Consider the following 17,970-nt stretch of genomic DNA (forward strand, 5'->3'; position numbering starts at 1 on the left):
CATTATTCCAGAAATATAAGGGGAAGGGGATTCAATATTTGAACAGACAGACTGGAAGAGAAAAATCATGTGATCATGTCAATTGATGCAGAAAAAGCATTTGACAAAATTCAATACCCACTGATAATTTTAAAACCCTACAGCAAATAGGAATGAAGGGAAATTCCACAATTTGATAAATATCTACAAAAACCTACAGCCAATATCATGCTGAAAGACTGAACGCTTTTCCCCTGAGATCAGAAACAAGAAAAGGATGTCCGTTCTTACCACTTTTATTCAACATTGATCTAGAAGTCCAAGTCAGCTTAATAACACAAGAAAAAGAAATAAAAGGAATTCAAATTAGAAAGGAAGAAATAAACTCCTGATTTACAGATGACACAAATGTCTTAAGGAATCTATAAAAATAGAAACTAAAAATGTTCCTAGAAATAATAAATGAATTCAACAAGATCGTAGGATACAAGATCAAGAAACAAAAATCACTCATATCAATATGCTAATAATGAATATGTGGAAAGCAAAATGCCATTTATAATTGCTCCCCCAAAATTAAACATTTAGGTATAAATATAGCATAACATTGATAGGATCTGTTTGCTGAAAATTATAGAAGCTGATAAAATAAATAAAAAATCTAATAAATGAGAGACATTTCATGTTCATGGATTGGAAAATTCAACATCGCCAAGATTTCAATCTCCCCAAACTTCTATAAAGATTTAATGCAATTTCTATGAAAATCCCAGGAAGGGTTTTTGAAGATATAGGATAAGCTTATTTTAAACTTTATATGGAAAGGCAAAGGGCCTAGAATAGCTAGAACAATTCTGAAAAAGAAGAACAAAGTAGGAGGAATCACTCTACCAGATTTTAAAACTTATTATATAACTACAATAATTAAGAAAGTGTGGCACTGAAAGAAAGGTATACACATAGATCACGGGAACAGAATCGAGAACCCAGAAGTAGACCTATATAAATATGATTTTTAAATGAAATTTTATTAAAGTATATCATTCATACATGAACATGCATAAACAAGTATAGAGAAAAATTTGTGAATTTACAAAACAAACATGCATATCATCATTCAAGGCTCCCATACATCTCCCCACCCCAAAACCTAGCATTGTTGTGAAACATTTGTTAAAATTATGAAATAATATCAAAATATTACTACTAACTATAACCCATATCTTATATTTGGTGTATTCTTCTCACAACCCACCCAATTATTGACACACTATATTAGTATTACATATTTGCTATCATTCATGAGAAAACGTTTTCATATTTGTCCTCTTAACTACAGTCCATCATCCACCACTTCATTCCCTGGGTTGTACAGTCCCATGCTTTGTACAATCCATTCAAAGTGTACACTCAGTGACTCCCATTTTCATCAGAGAGTTGTGCTGTCGTCACCTCAATCAATTTTTGAATTTTTCATTATTCCAAAGGAAAACCCCCTATTGCTGTCCCTTAGTATTGAAATAATATATTCTTGTCAAGGCTGCAAAATATTACAATATTACTGTTAACTATGGTCCATAAGTTACATTAGTTGTAATTTTCCCATGTATCACCATATTCTTAACATTTTGTAAAAGAACAATTTTATTTTATACTATCAACCAAAATCTTCATCCAGCACTAAAATCACTGTTATACATTCCCTAGATTATTCTCTAGTTTCCTTTCAATTACATTTATGTCCACAGACTATCCCTTTCAGGAACAATCACATTTATAAATCAGCAGTATTAGTAACACTCACTATAATATGTTACTCTCAACTCAATTCATTTCTACACTTTTACAATTAACCTTATTAATAATGGCTACATACATTAAGCATCAGCTGCCATTCTCAACCCACATTTTATTTCCTAGTAAAGTCTTTTGAGTTTACTCATTGTATTTAGTTCATATTAATGAGCTCATACAATATTTGTCCTTGTGTATGGCTTATTTCAGTCAACATTATCCTCTAGATCCATCCACATTGTCATATGCATCCCAATTTCATTTCTTTCTACAGTTGAATGGTAGTCCATTGTATGTATAAGTCACATTTTGTTAATCCATTCACTGGTCGATAGACACTTGGGCTGGTTCGATATTTTAAAAATTGTGAATAAGGCTATTGAACATTGTGTGCAAATGTCACTTTGCATCCTTGCTTTCAGATCTTCTTAATATACTCCTAGTAAAGAGATTGCAGGATCATATGGCAGGAAGAACTGATTATTTAAGAGAGATGCAAAAGCAATCCAATGGAGTAAGAATGATCTTTTCAACAAATGGTGCAGGGCAACTGGACATCAATTAGAAAAAAATCAACTTTGATCTAATTCTCACACTTTAAACAATAATTAATTCAGAATGGACTATGGACTTAAATGTAAAATGTAAAAATACAAAACTTTTAGAAAAAATAATGAAAGAAAATATTTGGGAAGAGTTCTTGGACACAACACCAAAAGCACAATTCATTTAAAAAAATGACAAATTTTTGCAGGGGTACTACTTTTGGAATTCATTTTAACACCTGACAGAATAAATTAAAAATACACACGGAGAGCTGACACAGCAAGATGACACAACAAAAAGAGACACAGATTCCGGGTGTGGCTGACAAGAATACAAGCGGACACAGAAGAACACACAGGAATGGACAGAGAGAGCAGACAAGTGGGGCAGGGAAAGGAAGAAATTAAAAAAATAAAAATCTAAAAAAAAAATACAGGGAAGCAGATTTGGTTCAACTGATAGAACGTCCGCCTATCATATGGGAGGTTCAGGGTTCAAACCCAGGGCCTCCTGCCCCATGTGATGAGCAGGCCCATGCACAGTGCTGATGCACACAAGGAGTGCCTTGCCACGCAGGGGTGCCCCCCACATAGGGGAGCCCAACGCACAAGGAGTGTGCTTCGTAAAGAGAGCCGCCCAGTACGAAAGAAAGTGCAGCCTGCCCAAGGATGGCACCACACACACGGAGAGCTGACACAGCAAGATGACACAACAAAAAGAGACACAGATTCCTGGTGTGGCTGACAAGAATGCAAGCAGACACAGAAGAACACACAGTGAGTGGACACAGAAAGCAGACAATGAGGGGGAAGGAGAGAGAAATAAAAAATAAAAATCTTAAAAAAAGGGGGAGAGTTCAAAATAGTCACAAATAAACAGAAATTAAGAGAAATTGCAGAAATTTAAAAAAATATACATACATTTAGGGAAGTAGACTTGGCTCAGGCAATTGGGTGCCTGCCTACCAAATGGGAGGTCCTGGGTTCAGTTCCCAGTGCCTCCTAAAGAAGACAGCAAGATGATGCAAGGAGATGACACAGTGAGATGACGCAACGAGGAAACACAACAAGAGACATCCACAACAAACAGGGATTGAAAGTGGCTCAAGCAATTGGGCACCTCCATCCCACAAGGGATGTCCTGGTTTTGGTTCCCGGTGTCTCCTGAAAAAAAAAAAAAAAAAGACAGAGAGTAGACAGCAAACACAAATAAGACAGGGGGAGGGAATAAATACATAAAATAAGTCTTTTTTTTTAAAGCTATAAAAATACATATATTTATATCAATAGATGAATATAGGAAACTTGGAGTCAAAGCAATTGGCCAGAGTGGGAAAAAAAAGAATTACAGGTAAAATAATGCTCATGAGCAGTGGCAGCGGCGGCGGCACCCACTACAATAATCGCCTGGTGCCCAGCCTTTCCTGGAGACTTCTTGCATCATCACTTCTAAGGACACCAGTTTTCAAAAATTGACAAATTTTGACCTAAATTTTCTTTTTTGCTCTGTAAAAGACTGTTAAAGTGATGAAAGTGTTCTGGAATTAGTGGAGGTGATAGTGGCACAATTTTGTGAATATACTGAAAATCACTGAATTGTGTAATCTGAAAGTGAATTTTATGGTATATGATTTACATCTCAGTTTTCAAAACTGCACAACCATTTTTAAAAAGACCTAGTTGAGGATAAAAAGTCAAGCTACAGAGTGAGAGAATATATTTGCAAACCACATATCAAACAAAAGACTTGTAGCTAAGCTGTAAAAGAATTCTTAAAACTCAACAATAAAATTTGACCAGAAAATGAGAAAAAAAAAGAACAGAAATTTCATCAAAGAGGTAATACTGATGGCAAACAAGCATGTGAAAAGATGTTCAATACATTAGCCATTAGGGAAATACAAATTAAAACTACAATCAGATTATTACTCCATACCTTTCAGAAAGGCTAAAATTAAAAAAAAAAAATAGTGACAACATCAAATGCTGGAGAGGATGAAGAGAAGCTGGACTGTTCATGCCTGGCTCATGAGAATGTAAAATGAAACAGCCACTCTGGAGAACAGTTTAGCCATTTCTTATAAAACTAAATATTCACTTACCACACAACACAGCAATCACACTCTTGGGCATTTATCCCAGAGAAATAAAAACCTATGTTGACACAAAAACCTGTCATGAATGTTCATAGCAGCTTTGTTTATAATGGCCACAAACTGGAAACAACTCGGATGTCCTTTAATGAGTAAATGGTTAAACAATCTGTGGTACATCCATTCCATGGAATATTATTCAACAATAAAAAGGAATGAACTATTAATATACATAACAACTTAGATATATCTTATGGACATCCTGCTGGGTGAAAAAGCCAACTTCAAAAGGTACATACTGAGTATAATTCCATAAATATATAACATCCTCAAAATGGCAGAATTGTAGAGATAAAAAAGAAACCAGTGCTTGCCAGGTGGTAAAAATGGAGGAGGGGAAGGCTGTGACTAGAAAGTGGTATCGTGAGGTGGTGAGTTCTCGGCAGTCATCGAACAGTTTAGTATCTTGATTGTGGTGGTTGATTATGCACATATACAGAAACAAATGAGTGCATATAAAAACAAGTTAAATCTGAATAAGACCTATAGTCTCACTAATCATATTGTACAGAGGTCATTATCCTGGTTTTTAAGATATTATTGGGAAATGGATGTGGCTCAAGTGATAGGGCTTCTACCTACCACAGGGAAGGACCCAAGTTCGATCCCTGGGGCCTCCTGGTGAAAAAGAGAGAAAGTGTATCTGCATGGCAAGCCAGTGCCTGTGTGGTGAGCTGAGTGCCTGCATGAGTGCCTACGTGGTGAGCTGAGTGCCTGCGCAGTGAGCCACTGCCCACGTGCGTGCCCACACGGCAAGCTGAGTGCCCACATGGTGAGCCAAGTGCTCACATAGCAAGTCAAGGGCCCACACCAGTGCCTGCATGGTGAGCCAAGTGCCTGTGTGGCAAGCCAACTGCCCACACAGTGAGCCAGTACCCATGCAAGTGAGTCATGTGGCAAGATGACGACACAATAAAAGAGAGACAAAGGGGAGAATCAAGGTGAAGCGCAGCAGAAACCAGAAACTGAGGTGGCACAGCTGACAGGGAACCTCTCTCCACATCAGAGGTCCCCAAAATCAAATCCCAGTGAATTTTAGAGGAGAGAAAAATGAGAAGAGAAGACAAAAAGAAAGATATAGAAGATCACATAGCGAATGGACACAGACTGCAAAAACAGCAGGGTGGGGGAAGGGGAAAATAAACAAATCTTTTTTAAAAAGATATTATCATTGAGGAAGCTAGTGGAAGGACACAAGGGATTCTTTGTGCTATTTTTGCAACCTATGAGTCTATAATTATTTCAAAATAAAAGCAAAAAATTAAAAAATAAAAAGCTGTGGTACATCCATGTAGTGGAATACTACCCAGAAGTTTAAAAGAAAGTGCAACAACCACTGATACATACGACAACCTGGATAAATCTCAAACACATTATGCAGAGTGAAAGTCAATCCATTTATATGACATTCTGAAAAAGGTAAAACTACAGGGACAAAAACAGATTGGTAGTTGAGTGAAAGTAAGTTACGGACACTGACTAGTGTAGAGGTAATAGGTAGATGTCAAAAACACTGTTCAAAACAGTAAAGGGTTAAGAATAAACGGGATTTGGGATATTACTGTTAAAATATTAATACAAAGACAATTGCTATGTTCAAACCTTCCTAAATACCAAAAGAGAAATTTTTAAAGCAGAGTACTAACCAAATGGAGAAAGAAACATAGTAAATATCACATAATAAACACAATAATCACAGCATAAGATAATGTCAGAAGTTTTTCGTTTTTTTAATATTTTAAAACCTTTTTATTGTTTGCATTCAATTTTTTTTGTCTTTATTTTTTTTTAATGTTACATTAAAAAAATATGAGGTCACCTTATACCTCCCACCCCCCTCCCCCCCTCCTCTCCCCATAACAACAACCTCCTCCATCATCATGGGACATTCACTGCACTTGGTGAATACATCGCTGAGCACCACTGCACCTCACTGTCAATGGTCCACACCATAGCCCACACTCTCCCACAGTTCATCTAGTGGGCCATGGGAGGACATACAGTGTCTAGTAACTGTCCCTGCAGCACCACCCAGGACAACTCCAACCCCCAAAAATGCCCCCACATCTCATCTCTTCCTCCTTGAGGCTGAACTTAACAGTCATATCGATTAAGTGAATAAACCTACCTATTTTTAAAAATGAATTTAAAAAATGCTCATAAAGAAAAATTTAAATCTATGCTGTATATAAAAGATATGCTTTAAATGCAGAGAGTCAAAAAGGCTACAAGTAAAGAGATGGACAAAGATTTATCAGACAAATGGAGACAGTAACAAAACAGGCAACTCAGATTCCAGACAAAGTGGACATCAAGCCCCCCACCCAAAAAAAAGCATCAGAGATGGACAGTTTATTCCACAATAGAGCTATGGCAGTTCAGAATATCTATGCCACAAATCTCATAGTAACCACCTATAAAACAAAAAATTACAGGAGATGCAAGAAGAAATGAAAATATACTAATAATAGAAGACTTTAACACACTCCTCAATACAAAACACAGATCAAATGGATAAAAATTAAGGCTATAAAAGATCTTAAAAACAATTAAAAAGATATTTTAGATATATGCTGATAGGAATCCTGACAAGAAAAAATATCTCTTCTTCTCAAGTGCACGGGAACTGTTCGCAAAAATTGATCAGATACTAAATAAAACACTAAGAAAACATCAGTAGGTTCCACAAAGTACAGCAAGTACAGATAACATTTTGTAATCACAATGCAGTAACCCTAGAAATTTTAAGTGAAACCAAAACACAAAAAAATCTTCCATCTGAAAATTAAAAGATTTTCTATCTAACAACTCTTTGGATAAAAGTAAAAATACAAATAGAAATTTCAGAGTTTCTGAAATATAATGATAATGAGAACATAACATATAAGAACCCATCACATTTATACAGTCACACCCTTTGAACTACTCCAGTTCCCTTCACCTTCACCTTTTTTCCAGCCAATCAAGCTGCTCTAAGAGGACACTGTAGGGACTATTGCTCAGAAGAAAAGCTGTTTTGTTTTCACAAGCCAAAGATGTACCAAAGTTTGGAGGGACGCTGTATTCTCATGACTACTTGGTAAAGAACATACACTTAAAAATCCTAAACTACCTGAAAAATAAAATGTGCAAGTCCTCAAAACAAAGGTTAATGCTTCTTGGGGCACATTTCTTGGAGGACCTGCTGAATGTGTATATAATTGACTTTGTGTTATATGACTGGTGACTAAAATCTGTACAATTCAGTTTTAACTCTGGATTACTTCAGGTGACCTTTGTGAAGATTTTATCTGTGTAGAGTAGGTGTTTGACTTGTTTTAACCTATTAGGGTTTTTTTTCCCCCCTTTTCACTGTATTTAAAGTAAAACTCTACCAGAAGAAAACATTGACATAGTAGGTGATAAATAGATCCTGAACATGGAGCTCTTCAATTCTAAAATCTCCATTAAAAGCCTCTCACTTGAATCCAAACCAAAATACTCTCATTGCCTAATTTATAAAATTCCAGGAAAAAAAAAGTCACCAGTTCAGACTTTTCATGAGGGAAGAGCATTTTTACCTAACTTTTAATAACCTGACTCAGTGCTTATTTTTAAAACAGGATTTTAAAAATTGGGTAGTATAAATAACAATAAGGTATGAGCCACTTTTTATAGGTACCCTATAGTTTTATAGTTCTTAATCTGAACTTAAGATTCTCTAATTCTTCCTTTTGGAAAAACCTACATGCTTCATGCCACCCAAAGCACAGGCTACACAGAGAGTTGAGTCAGCTCTCCCACAGCCTTTGAGGTGTATTACAAGAGACCCAGGCATTATCATCTTCCTCCTGAGTTATACTTAAAATGTGCTTTTTTGGTACATTTTGACTGCAGTATTGGTGGTAGAATATACTATAATATGGATTATCTCTACTTATTTATTTATTTATTCTATTACTAGACTTCAACCACAGTTCTTTTTCCCCTTCCACCTTTCTTTGCCTGTAGGATGTATTGTATGTAGCCATGCACTTTGTATTAATATATTAGAAATCTACAAATCAATTTTGTACTTTTTATGTTGTTGGATACTTGTAATTAGAACTTTTACTAGGGTAATGAATAAACTTAGTCTTATTAGAATATAAAAGAAAAATGCGGGAAGCGGACTTGGCCCAATGGATAGGGCATCCGCCTACCACATGGGAGGTCCGTGGTTCAAACCCAGGGCCTCCTGACCCATGTGCAGCCGGCCCATGCCCAGTGCTGATACGTGCAAGGAGTGCTGTGCCATACAGGGGTGTCCCCCACATAGGGGAGCCCCACGCACAAGAAGTGCGCCCCGTAAGGAGAGCTGCCCAGCGCAAAAGAAAGTGCAGCCTGCCCAAGAATGGCACCATACACACGGAGAGCTGACACAACAAGATGACACAACAAAAAGAAACACAGATTCCTGGTGCCACCGATAAGGATAGAAATGGTCACAGAAGAACACACAGTGAATGGACACAGAGAGAAGACAACTGGGGGGAGGGTGGGAGAGAAATAAATAAAAAATCTTTAGAAAAAAGAAAAAAGAAAAAAAATGTATTACATTTAAAGCAGTGATCAGAGGAAAATTCATAGTCCTAAACACCTAGATCAATAAAAATGAAATAATGGCAATAAATAAATTAAATCCCCAATTTAAAAAGCTAGAAAAATAACAAAGTAAATGAAAAGATAGCACAAGTATGGAAATAATAAAAACAGAATAAGATAAAAATAGATCAAATCAAGAAATCAAAATCCTGGTTCTTTGAAGCAATAAACAAAATAAACAGAACAGTGGTTAATGTAATCAAGAGGAAGAGGAGGGTAGCACAAATATGCAAAATAAGAAATGACAACAAAGTAAAAACTATTGAATCAAAGGGAATTTTAAAAGTCATGAGACTATATTACTTGCTTCTATGCAAATAAATTTGAAAATATAGAAGAAATGGATAATCCTTAGGAAAATAAGAGTAGAGATAGAAAGCATAAAAAGACCAATTTCCAAAGAAGAAATAGGGAAAGTCATCAAGGAAGTATCCCACAAAAAAAGAACTATGGTTTCACAGGTGGCTTCACAGGAGAATTCAACCAAATCTTTAGAGAACAAGTAGCCCCAATGACACATAATCTGTCTCAGAACATAGTAAATGAAAAACTTCCAAATTCTTTTTTCAAAGCAAACCCAGCATTGATAACTAAGCCCAATAAAGACAGCACAAAAAAGAAAATTATGGACCAATATCGTCAAGGAATATCGATGTAGAAATCTTAAGTAAAATTTTAGCAAACATTAAGGAAATAAGACACCATGACCAAATGGAGTTTATACAAGGAATTTAAATATGGCTAAATATTAAAAAATCAATTAATATAAGCTACCATATTATTATAATAAAGCTAAAGAGAAAAACCACATCTCCATAGAAATTGAAATAGGCTGTGGCAAATTAAACACCTAATCCAAATTTTAAAAATCTTGAGAAACTAGGAATGGGTAGATACAATACCTCAGTCTTAAAGACACCATTTACTTAATGGCAAACCCTAGAAGTGTTCCTGTTAACATCAGAATCAAGGCAAGGATGCCCATTTTCCTCACTAATATTTAACAGTATTCTGAAGATACTAGCTAATGGAATTAGAGTAGAGAAATAATTCAAAGCAGAGAAATAGAAAAAGAAAAAAGAAAAAAAAAATTACCTCTTTTGCAGATGACAGGAGAGGATACCTAGAAAATCCTTGAGATCAATGTCAAATTTTAATGAAGCGAAAGAATTTAGCAAGTTGGATAGAAACTTAACACACAAAAATCAATAGCATTTATATACACAAATGATAGCCAGTTTAAAGATGATAATGGACCTCATTTATATAGCAACAAAAAGAAAATATTTAGGAATAAGCTTAAGAAATGTTCAAAACCTATATAAAGAAAACTACAAATAATTCCTGAAAGACACAAAAGCAAATTTGAACGAAGGAAAAGACATCTATTTTTCAACATTATCAAGATGTCAGTTCTCTCTGAGTTAATTTATAAATTTAATGTGATCCCAATAAAATTCGAATGGGCTTTTTTTCTGGAGCTAGGCAAGCTGGCCCTGAAACTCACATGGAAAAATAAGTGGACAGGAAAATACAGGTAAACCTTTAAAGGAAGTGCTTTGAGGAGGCACTAGGCCATTGGTGTCTGGAGTTGGCTCCTGGATGGATTTTATTAGCTGGTGGTTAAATCATCATAGCTTAAAATTGGTCATGGTGAGAGTATTTACATCACAGAAATTGGCAAGTGCTACAAATCAGGGTTTCTCCTCACTCCTTCCTTTGAATAAGCAGTTTACCTGCATACTACTGGACTAGCCCTACGAGATTAAAAATACCATAAAGCCTACATAATAAAACTAGTGTGGTACTGGCACATGAATAGACAGGTAAGTGGAATAGACTAGAAAGTCCAGAAATAAACATGAATCACTGGGATAAAGAATCTTTTTTATAATGATCTGGGGACAACTGGATTGTGTTATTTGGAAAAAGGTAAATTTAGATGCATTTCTCACACCATATGTAAAATAAGCTTCATAAATGGATCAGAAATCTGAATGTAAAAAGTAAAATTCCCTAAGTACCAAAAGAAAACATTGGTGAATTCCTCTATCATCTGGGTATGGGGAAATATTTTATAGCTATGGATAGAAATCCAGGTGCATTAAAGAGAAAAACTGAAATTTTAACTACATAAAATAAGAACTTTTACATGGCATAAAACATTATAAGTAAAATAAAAAGAAAAATGACAATGTAGGAGAAAATATTTCCAATAAATATCATAGATAAAGGGCTAATTTCATCAATTTATTTTTAAAAATTAACTTGAGGGAAAAGAGCAAAAATTCTTTAGAAAAATAAACAAAAAGAAATGAGCAAATGAAATGAATAGACAATTCAGAAAGAGATACAAAAATTACCCTTAAATATATGGAAAGATATGCAACTTAACTCATAATAAGAAAAATGCTAAATTAAAATTACACTGAAATACCACTTCTCACCCACCATATTGGCAAGAGTCCTGTATTTTACACATGATTGTTGTATAAACACATAGCTTTTCTAATAAAGAAAAACTTCAATAGCCTGACAGTACACTCTGCCGGTGAGGCTCTGGGGAAACAGGTCCACTCACACTTTGCCTGTGGGAATGTGAAACAGTACAACCCCTATGGAGAAGAATTTAGCAAAATTGAACAAAACTACATAGGCATTTGTACTTTGACCCAGCAATCCACTTGGAGGAATTTATTCTGAAGATACAGCTCCAACAATACAAAAATATATATGCACATGATTAATCATTGCATCCTTATTTGTCACTGCAAATTATTGGAAACTACCTAAATGTCCAAATATAGGAGATTGACTGAATAAATCATGGTACCTTCACACTCTGGAGTACTATGCAGATGTAAAAAGGATTGAGGAGGAGCTCTGCAAACTAATATGGAATGATTTCCAGGAGATGTTACTAAGTAAAAAGAGCAAAGTATAAAGGGACGTATACAGTATGCTACATTTTGTATATGAAAGAAAGGAAAAGAATATATCATTACCAAAAGTTCACACAGGAAGGAGTATGAGAGGAAAATGAAAAGAATTTGAAACAAATTAATCTAATGCTATTTCAAATGAATACCATAACCACAGTGAAAGGGAAAAAAGGAAAAATTAATCCAAGTAATTTATGAATACAGTGTTTGACTACATACCCTCAAGTTTTGAGGAAAGTAGTGTGCTGGGTATGAAGGAAGAATTGCAAACAGATCCTGAACTTTTCTTAAATTGGTCTGTTTATTATAGTGACATGGGTGAAGACGTTCTGAAACTATTTCAGATATTTTCTGGGATTAAGCAAATGAGTAGAAGGAATATACAAACATGAAATAAAGGAAGGCAAGGAAGAAACCTATGAGGATGATTTGGAATTGGGGTATTGGAATTGTGTGTGTGTGTGTGTGTGTGTAGAGAAAGAAAAAGAGAGTGAGAAAAGAAGCCTGCCTAAGAGTATGAGTTCATGAGACACCAATATGCACACGATAAAGCAAACGGGGTAGAATTTTAATAGTGGATATGGGTAAAAAGGGTATTCAGATATTCTTTGTATTTTTATTTTTGCAACTTTTTGTAAGTTTGAAATTAATTCCAAATGAAATTTTTTTTAAAAGTTTGTTATTGGTAGGAGTGTGTTCAAAATATTTTCCTCACAAAAATTAGCCTACTACTTTCCTAGAACTTATGTACTTTATGGTACTAATCAACATTTTGCAATGGAAATATATGAAAAAGTTTTACATTGTAGCAATAAAAAGAAAATCAGACTTAAAAAATAAAATTTATGTAAACCTTAGATAAAATGTCAGAGATATTTCGCTTTAGTATAATATTTATATAAAACTCTAATGCAATTAAAATATTTTATTTTTATATCAACATATCTCAGTAATCATTGCTAAATATCACTAGTAATCCTAGACTCTTTCTTGGTTTTGTTACTTCCCCAAACAGTCACTGTATATATTGCTATATAGTCCCAAAAGAATGATCCTTAAATCACTTACTCTTCTAATGATCGATCTAGGCCTCGGTCAGGAGACCGATGGTGAGTACGTTCTGGTGAATGACATTTTGTGTTTGGCTTTATTGTAGTATTCAAATGATATGCATTACTTGAATAATTCTGGCGGCGAAGTTCTTGTACAGCTCTCTCCCTAAAGCAAAATAGTGATATTTTAAAATTTTATATTCAGAGACATTAAAAATGTAGCTCATAGCTCAAATAAAATCTAAGCATCATGAAATAACCAAACTCTGTTGTTACCTGGAAAACAATGCTTTCCAACCTGAACACTGCAGAGATAAGCTTACCTTTCAAAGCGCTCCGTCCCTAGTTGTCTTTTGGTAATGTCTAAATCAGCTTCCAATTGTGTTACCACATTTCTGAACTGGGCCACATCTCTACTCTGGATGGCCCTGTGTGAAAAATGATAAGAGTAGTTGACTAAACTTTCATTTTGATAATATGGCTAGACTCCTACAGTACATCCAACCATTTTGGTAAAGATTTTTCAGCTGGATCCAGGCCAAACTGGGATTTGTTGGATAAATGTATTAATATATTTAGTTAGTACTTAATATGCCAATTTTAGATGTAGTAAATGTGCTAAGCAGCCTAGCCGAAAAGCTTAAACAGCACCAGTACTGTTCAGTTAGTTAAACCCTCTCCGTCTCAGTTTTCCCATATATAGAAGGGGCAGTATTATGTGCCCTGTCCACTGCAAATCATTTTAATAAACATACTTTGAAGAATTATATAAATGCAAATAAGCAATATAATAAGCAAATGATTAACACTGGAATTTACTAGCATCATGATTAATAGTCTTTTGTATATATATTAATTCAACCAAGTGTGTTGTATGTACTAATAATGAAATTTGAAGTACATACTGTTAAACACGTGAAATTATTCCATTTAATAAGAATTTGTCTAGCGCTAAACAACACTTCAAAACCCAGTGACAAGGCACAGTATCACAGAGACAATGACAGGAATGAAGGCTGCTTACACAGAACATTCTATCCTCTTTTCTTGCTTTCAGGACTACATTATAGACTGATGGAATCTGAACTTTAGAGACTAAAACCACAAACATTTATCATGTTCACAAGTTCTAAGTGACAGTACTTACCAGCCAGTCTGAAAAAGAAGGTACACCTTGGGTCGGGAGCTTGGGCATAACTTGCTAAGTCAGGTTTCCACCTACCAGCTTGAGAAAGCGACCCTTGCAGAGCTGACAGAAGGCACCCCAACAGCCCAGCTTCACTCACAGCCATACCCTGGAGGCGATTTCTGAAGGACACTGGCCCTGGCCTGCTGTCCCTGCTCAGTCAGAGCCTCCTGTGCTGAGCAGCTGATTTCTGAGACCACGACTCCTGCTCTTCAGGCCTCAGGCTCAGACAGGAGGGCAGGGTTAAGGCTGGATGAAAAAATGCTATAGAAGGACAGGCAAGAACAGGGGCTAAAGGGTCCTCCCATGTTTTGTGAGAGGTGAGCCAGTTTAATAATTTTTTTAAAAAGCATGCAATATCTAGGTAGGCTTTTCCACCCAAGCCTCCAGCCAGGGATGTTGTAATGTGCTAGTGATGCTAGGGATTCTAAAAAAGCCAAAATCAGTGCTCTGCGAAGTGTTCAGCACCCTGTGAACCAGGAGCTCTTCCAGGTACCCAGTACACCTGCACATATGCACAAGGAGCTACCACATGACCAATGGAAAGACAACCACATCAGTGGCTCCAGGAGTACGAAAGTTCTTCTGCGCTCAGAAGTACTTTTTTTTTTTCTAATCTGGTTATAATATTTCCTAAAGGGAATAATTTGGATTAGTTGTTCTATTATACCCAAGGAACCACTGGAAACAATCAACAGAGATGATTAAACTTATGTTTAGATAACAAAAATATTTAACAGAAACAAGTACTAAGACTTAGGCAAGTTAGAATATTTCTGGGCCTCAGTTTCATTAATAGAAAATTATGGGGAAACGGACTTTGGCCCAGTGGTTAGGGCGTCCGTCTACCATATGGGAGGTCCGCGGTTCAAACCCCGGGCCTCCTTGACCCGTGTGGAGCTGGCCATGCGCAGTGCTGATGCGCGCAAGGAGTGCCGTGCCACACAAGGGTGTCCCCCGCGTGGCGGAGCCCCACGCGCAAGGAGTGCGCCCGTGAGGAGAGCCGCCCAGCGTGAAAAGAAAGAGCAGCCTGCCCAGGAATGGCGCCGCCCACACTTCCCGTGCCGCTGACAACAACAGAAGCGGACAAAGAAACAAGACACAGCAAAAAGACACCAAGAACAGACAACCAGGGGAGGGGGGGAAATTAAATAAATAAATAAATCTTTAAAAAAAAAAAAAAGAAAGAAAATTATGGGGGACTAAACTCTCTAAATTCTAGGTTTTAAATTCTACAAACCTATAAAGTATCAAAAATTTAATAAATATGACTATGTTATTATATTGTTAACCAACTCACATTTTATTTTCTGCCAAACAAAGGTGTTCTTTAAGAAGCTGAATTTCAGATTCTTTTTCTTGAAGCGCTATCTGAGACTGATATTCTTTGTCTCGATTGGCCACCAGCAAAGCTTCTAGATTCTGCATGGAGATTCTCTCATTTGTCATCTGACTCCTGAGGAGTTCTATTTCAGAACGGGCAGAATCTAACTCATTCTCCATCTGTATAATAGGAAGATATCTATACTTACTCCCATTCGTTTACTTTAATTGCTGTATTACAGGGGACCCACAAAACCCTCAATTTGTTATAAACTTAAAGACACTTTTAATTCGTTGATTTGAAATTGTATCCTCCTTCTTACCAAATATACATACACACACAAACACAGAGACAGTATCACTTTCCCCGATTATCTAATCATTTCAGAAAATGCATTTCTCAAACTGCAAACAATTTCCACGGGAAGTTTGCTATTTCATTATATATTTCTGCAAGACCAACACAGTGACATCTGTGACTACTGTTTTGTCCTGAGTTAGGTGAGTTATAACTCCTGACTACCTTATGGAATGTCATTTTGTATTTGTATTTGCATAGTTAAGAAATATAAGGAGTAATTACATAAGCCATCTCTTGCAATAACCCATGAAAAGTCTTCCTTGTTGAAGGTATTTGGAGCATAGAATATGCTCTGTAAGCCAATTTAAGTCAATTGTTTCTTCAAGAGAAAGAAGACATTACTATTTAGAAAAAGAGACTACTTATCTCTATACACATTATAATAAATTCTACATGCATCTGAAGACTTAAACCTGAAAAGAGAAACTTAAACCTTCTAGAAAAGAGAAGTGAATAAAAAAATTATTGAGGGCGTATGTAGGCAGAAGAAGAACTTTCTAGGCTTATAAATACAATGGAAAAATGATATGTTTGACCACATAAAAATAAACATTTTGATAATAAAAACATAACCAAAAATTTTAAGGAAACAACTGGAGAAAAATAAACTCAGTAAGTACAACAAAGAGATTTCTTGATTCTTATAAAGAATTCAAACAAATAGATAAGAAATACGGTCTAAGGATATGACCAGAAATTTTACAGAAGAGGAAATACAACTAATTAACAAACATATGGGAAAAAGTTTTCTCCCTTACTAGTAATCAAAGAAGCACAAATTAAAACAAAATGCTATTTTTAGTTTCTTAACTGTGGCACTATTAAAATTTTGAGCCAGATAATTGGTGGGAAAGTCCATCCTCTGCAGCCAAGGACGTTTAACAGCTTGCCTGGTCTCCAGCCACTGGATGCAAGTAGCATCCCCAGACCCCAGGAGTGACAATCAAAACCATTTCCAGCCATTGCTAAATGTCCAGTGGGGAATAGAATGGCCTGTGGCTGAACCACTCACTGTTCTAGTCTATCAAATTAATAAATTTCTTAGTATTGTTGAAAATTAAAATGATCACTCTCATATACTTTGCTGGCAGGTGAACAAAATGGAGCTTCACTTCAACAGCTTTATTGAGATAATAATTCACATGCCATACAACTTACCCATAATAAACGTACAATTCAATGGCTTTTAGTATATCAACAGAGTTGTGCAATTGTTATCAGAATCTAATGTCATTCCCCAAAAGTGGCCATTAGCAGTCATTTCCCACACATACCCCAGTCCTGGGCAACTGTGAATCTATTTTCTGACTTTATGATTTGGCTATTCTAGACATTTCATATAAATGATATCAAACAATATGTGGTGCTTTGTGACTGGCATCTTACACTGGGCATAATGTTCTAAAGAGGCATCCATGTTATAGCAGGTACCCACACCTCATTCCTTTTCACTGACAAATATCATTGCAAAGATAATACCTCAGATATCCATTCATCAGATGCCCATTGAGGGGCATCTGAGTTATTCTACTTTTGGCTATATAAATAATGCTGTTAAGAACATATGTGGACATGTTTTTGCATATATATTTTTTGCATATATTTTGTATATATTTTCATTACTCTTGGATAGATATATGCCCAATTGGTTTTTTGATGAAGGTGCAAAGTCAGTTCAATGGAAGAAAGAACCTTTTCAATAAATGGTACTGAACATTTACAGCAAAAAAAAAAAAAAAAAAAAAGAACCTTAACCTGAGTCTCACACATAATCAAAAATCAACTCAAAGTGGCTTGTGGAATTCAATGTAAAACTTAAAACTATAAAAGAAAAAAAACAGGAATTATCTTTGGGATCCACAGCTATGCAATGTATTCTTACTCTTAAGACCAAAAAGGTAACCCATTAAAGGAAATTTGATAAAGTGGACTTCAGAAAATTTAAAAATTTTTCTCTGCAAAATACCCCATTAAGAAGATGAAAAGACAAGCTACTTAGTGAGAGGAAATGT

The 17,970-nt window shown here is 35.6% G+C and overlaps 1 protein-coding gene across 11 annotated transcripts in view; it reads right to left on the minus strand.

The window, feature by feature from the left end:
* The window catches only part of TSGA10 (testis specific 10), a 142,362-nt gene that overhangs the window by 3,286 nt on the left and 121,106 nt on the right, over positions 1-17,970 (minus strand). For 5 of the 11 annotated variants that reach the window (XR_009181082.2, XM_071208733.1, XM_071208732.1 and 2 more), the window contains 4 exons: positions 15,575-15,777; positions 13,412-13,516; positions 13,105-13,254; positions 271-307 (listed from right to left, as the gene is read on the minus strand). Coding sequence is in view for 10 of the 11 variants with exons in the window: in XM_071208733.1 (XP_071064834.1) it covers positions 304-307; positions 13,105-13,254; positions 13,412-13,516; positions 15,575-15,777 (462 nt within the window). In the remaining variant the exon portion in view is untranslated. Of the gene's footprint in view, positions 1-270; positions 308-13,100; positions 13,255-13,411; positions 13,517-15,574; positions 15,778-17,970 lie in introns of those variants that run through there. The other 6 variants (XM_004474371.5, XM_012517963.4, XM_012517962.4 and 3 more) reach the window with 2 other exon arrangements.

The sequence above is a fragment of the Dasypus novemcinctus genome, chromosome 17 (assembly GCF_030445035.2).
Source record: "Dasypus novemcinctus isolate mDasNov1 chromosome 17, mDasNov1.1.hap2, whole genome shotgun sequence".
Lineage (NCBI taxonomy): Eukaryota > Metazoa > Chordata > Mammalia > Cingulata > Dasypodidae > Dasypus > Dasypus novemcinctus.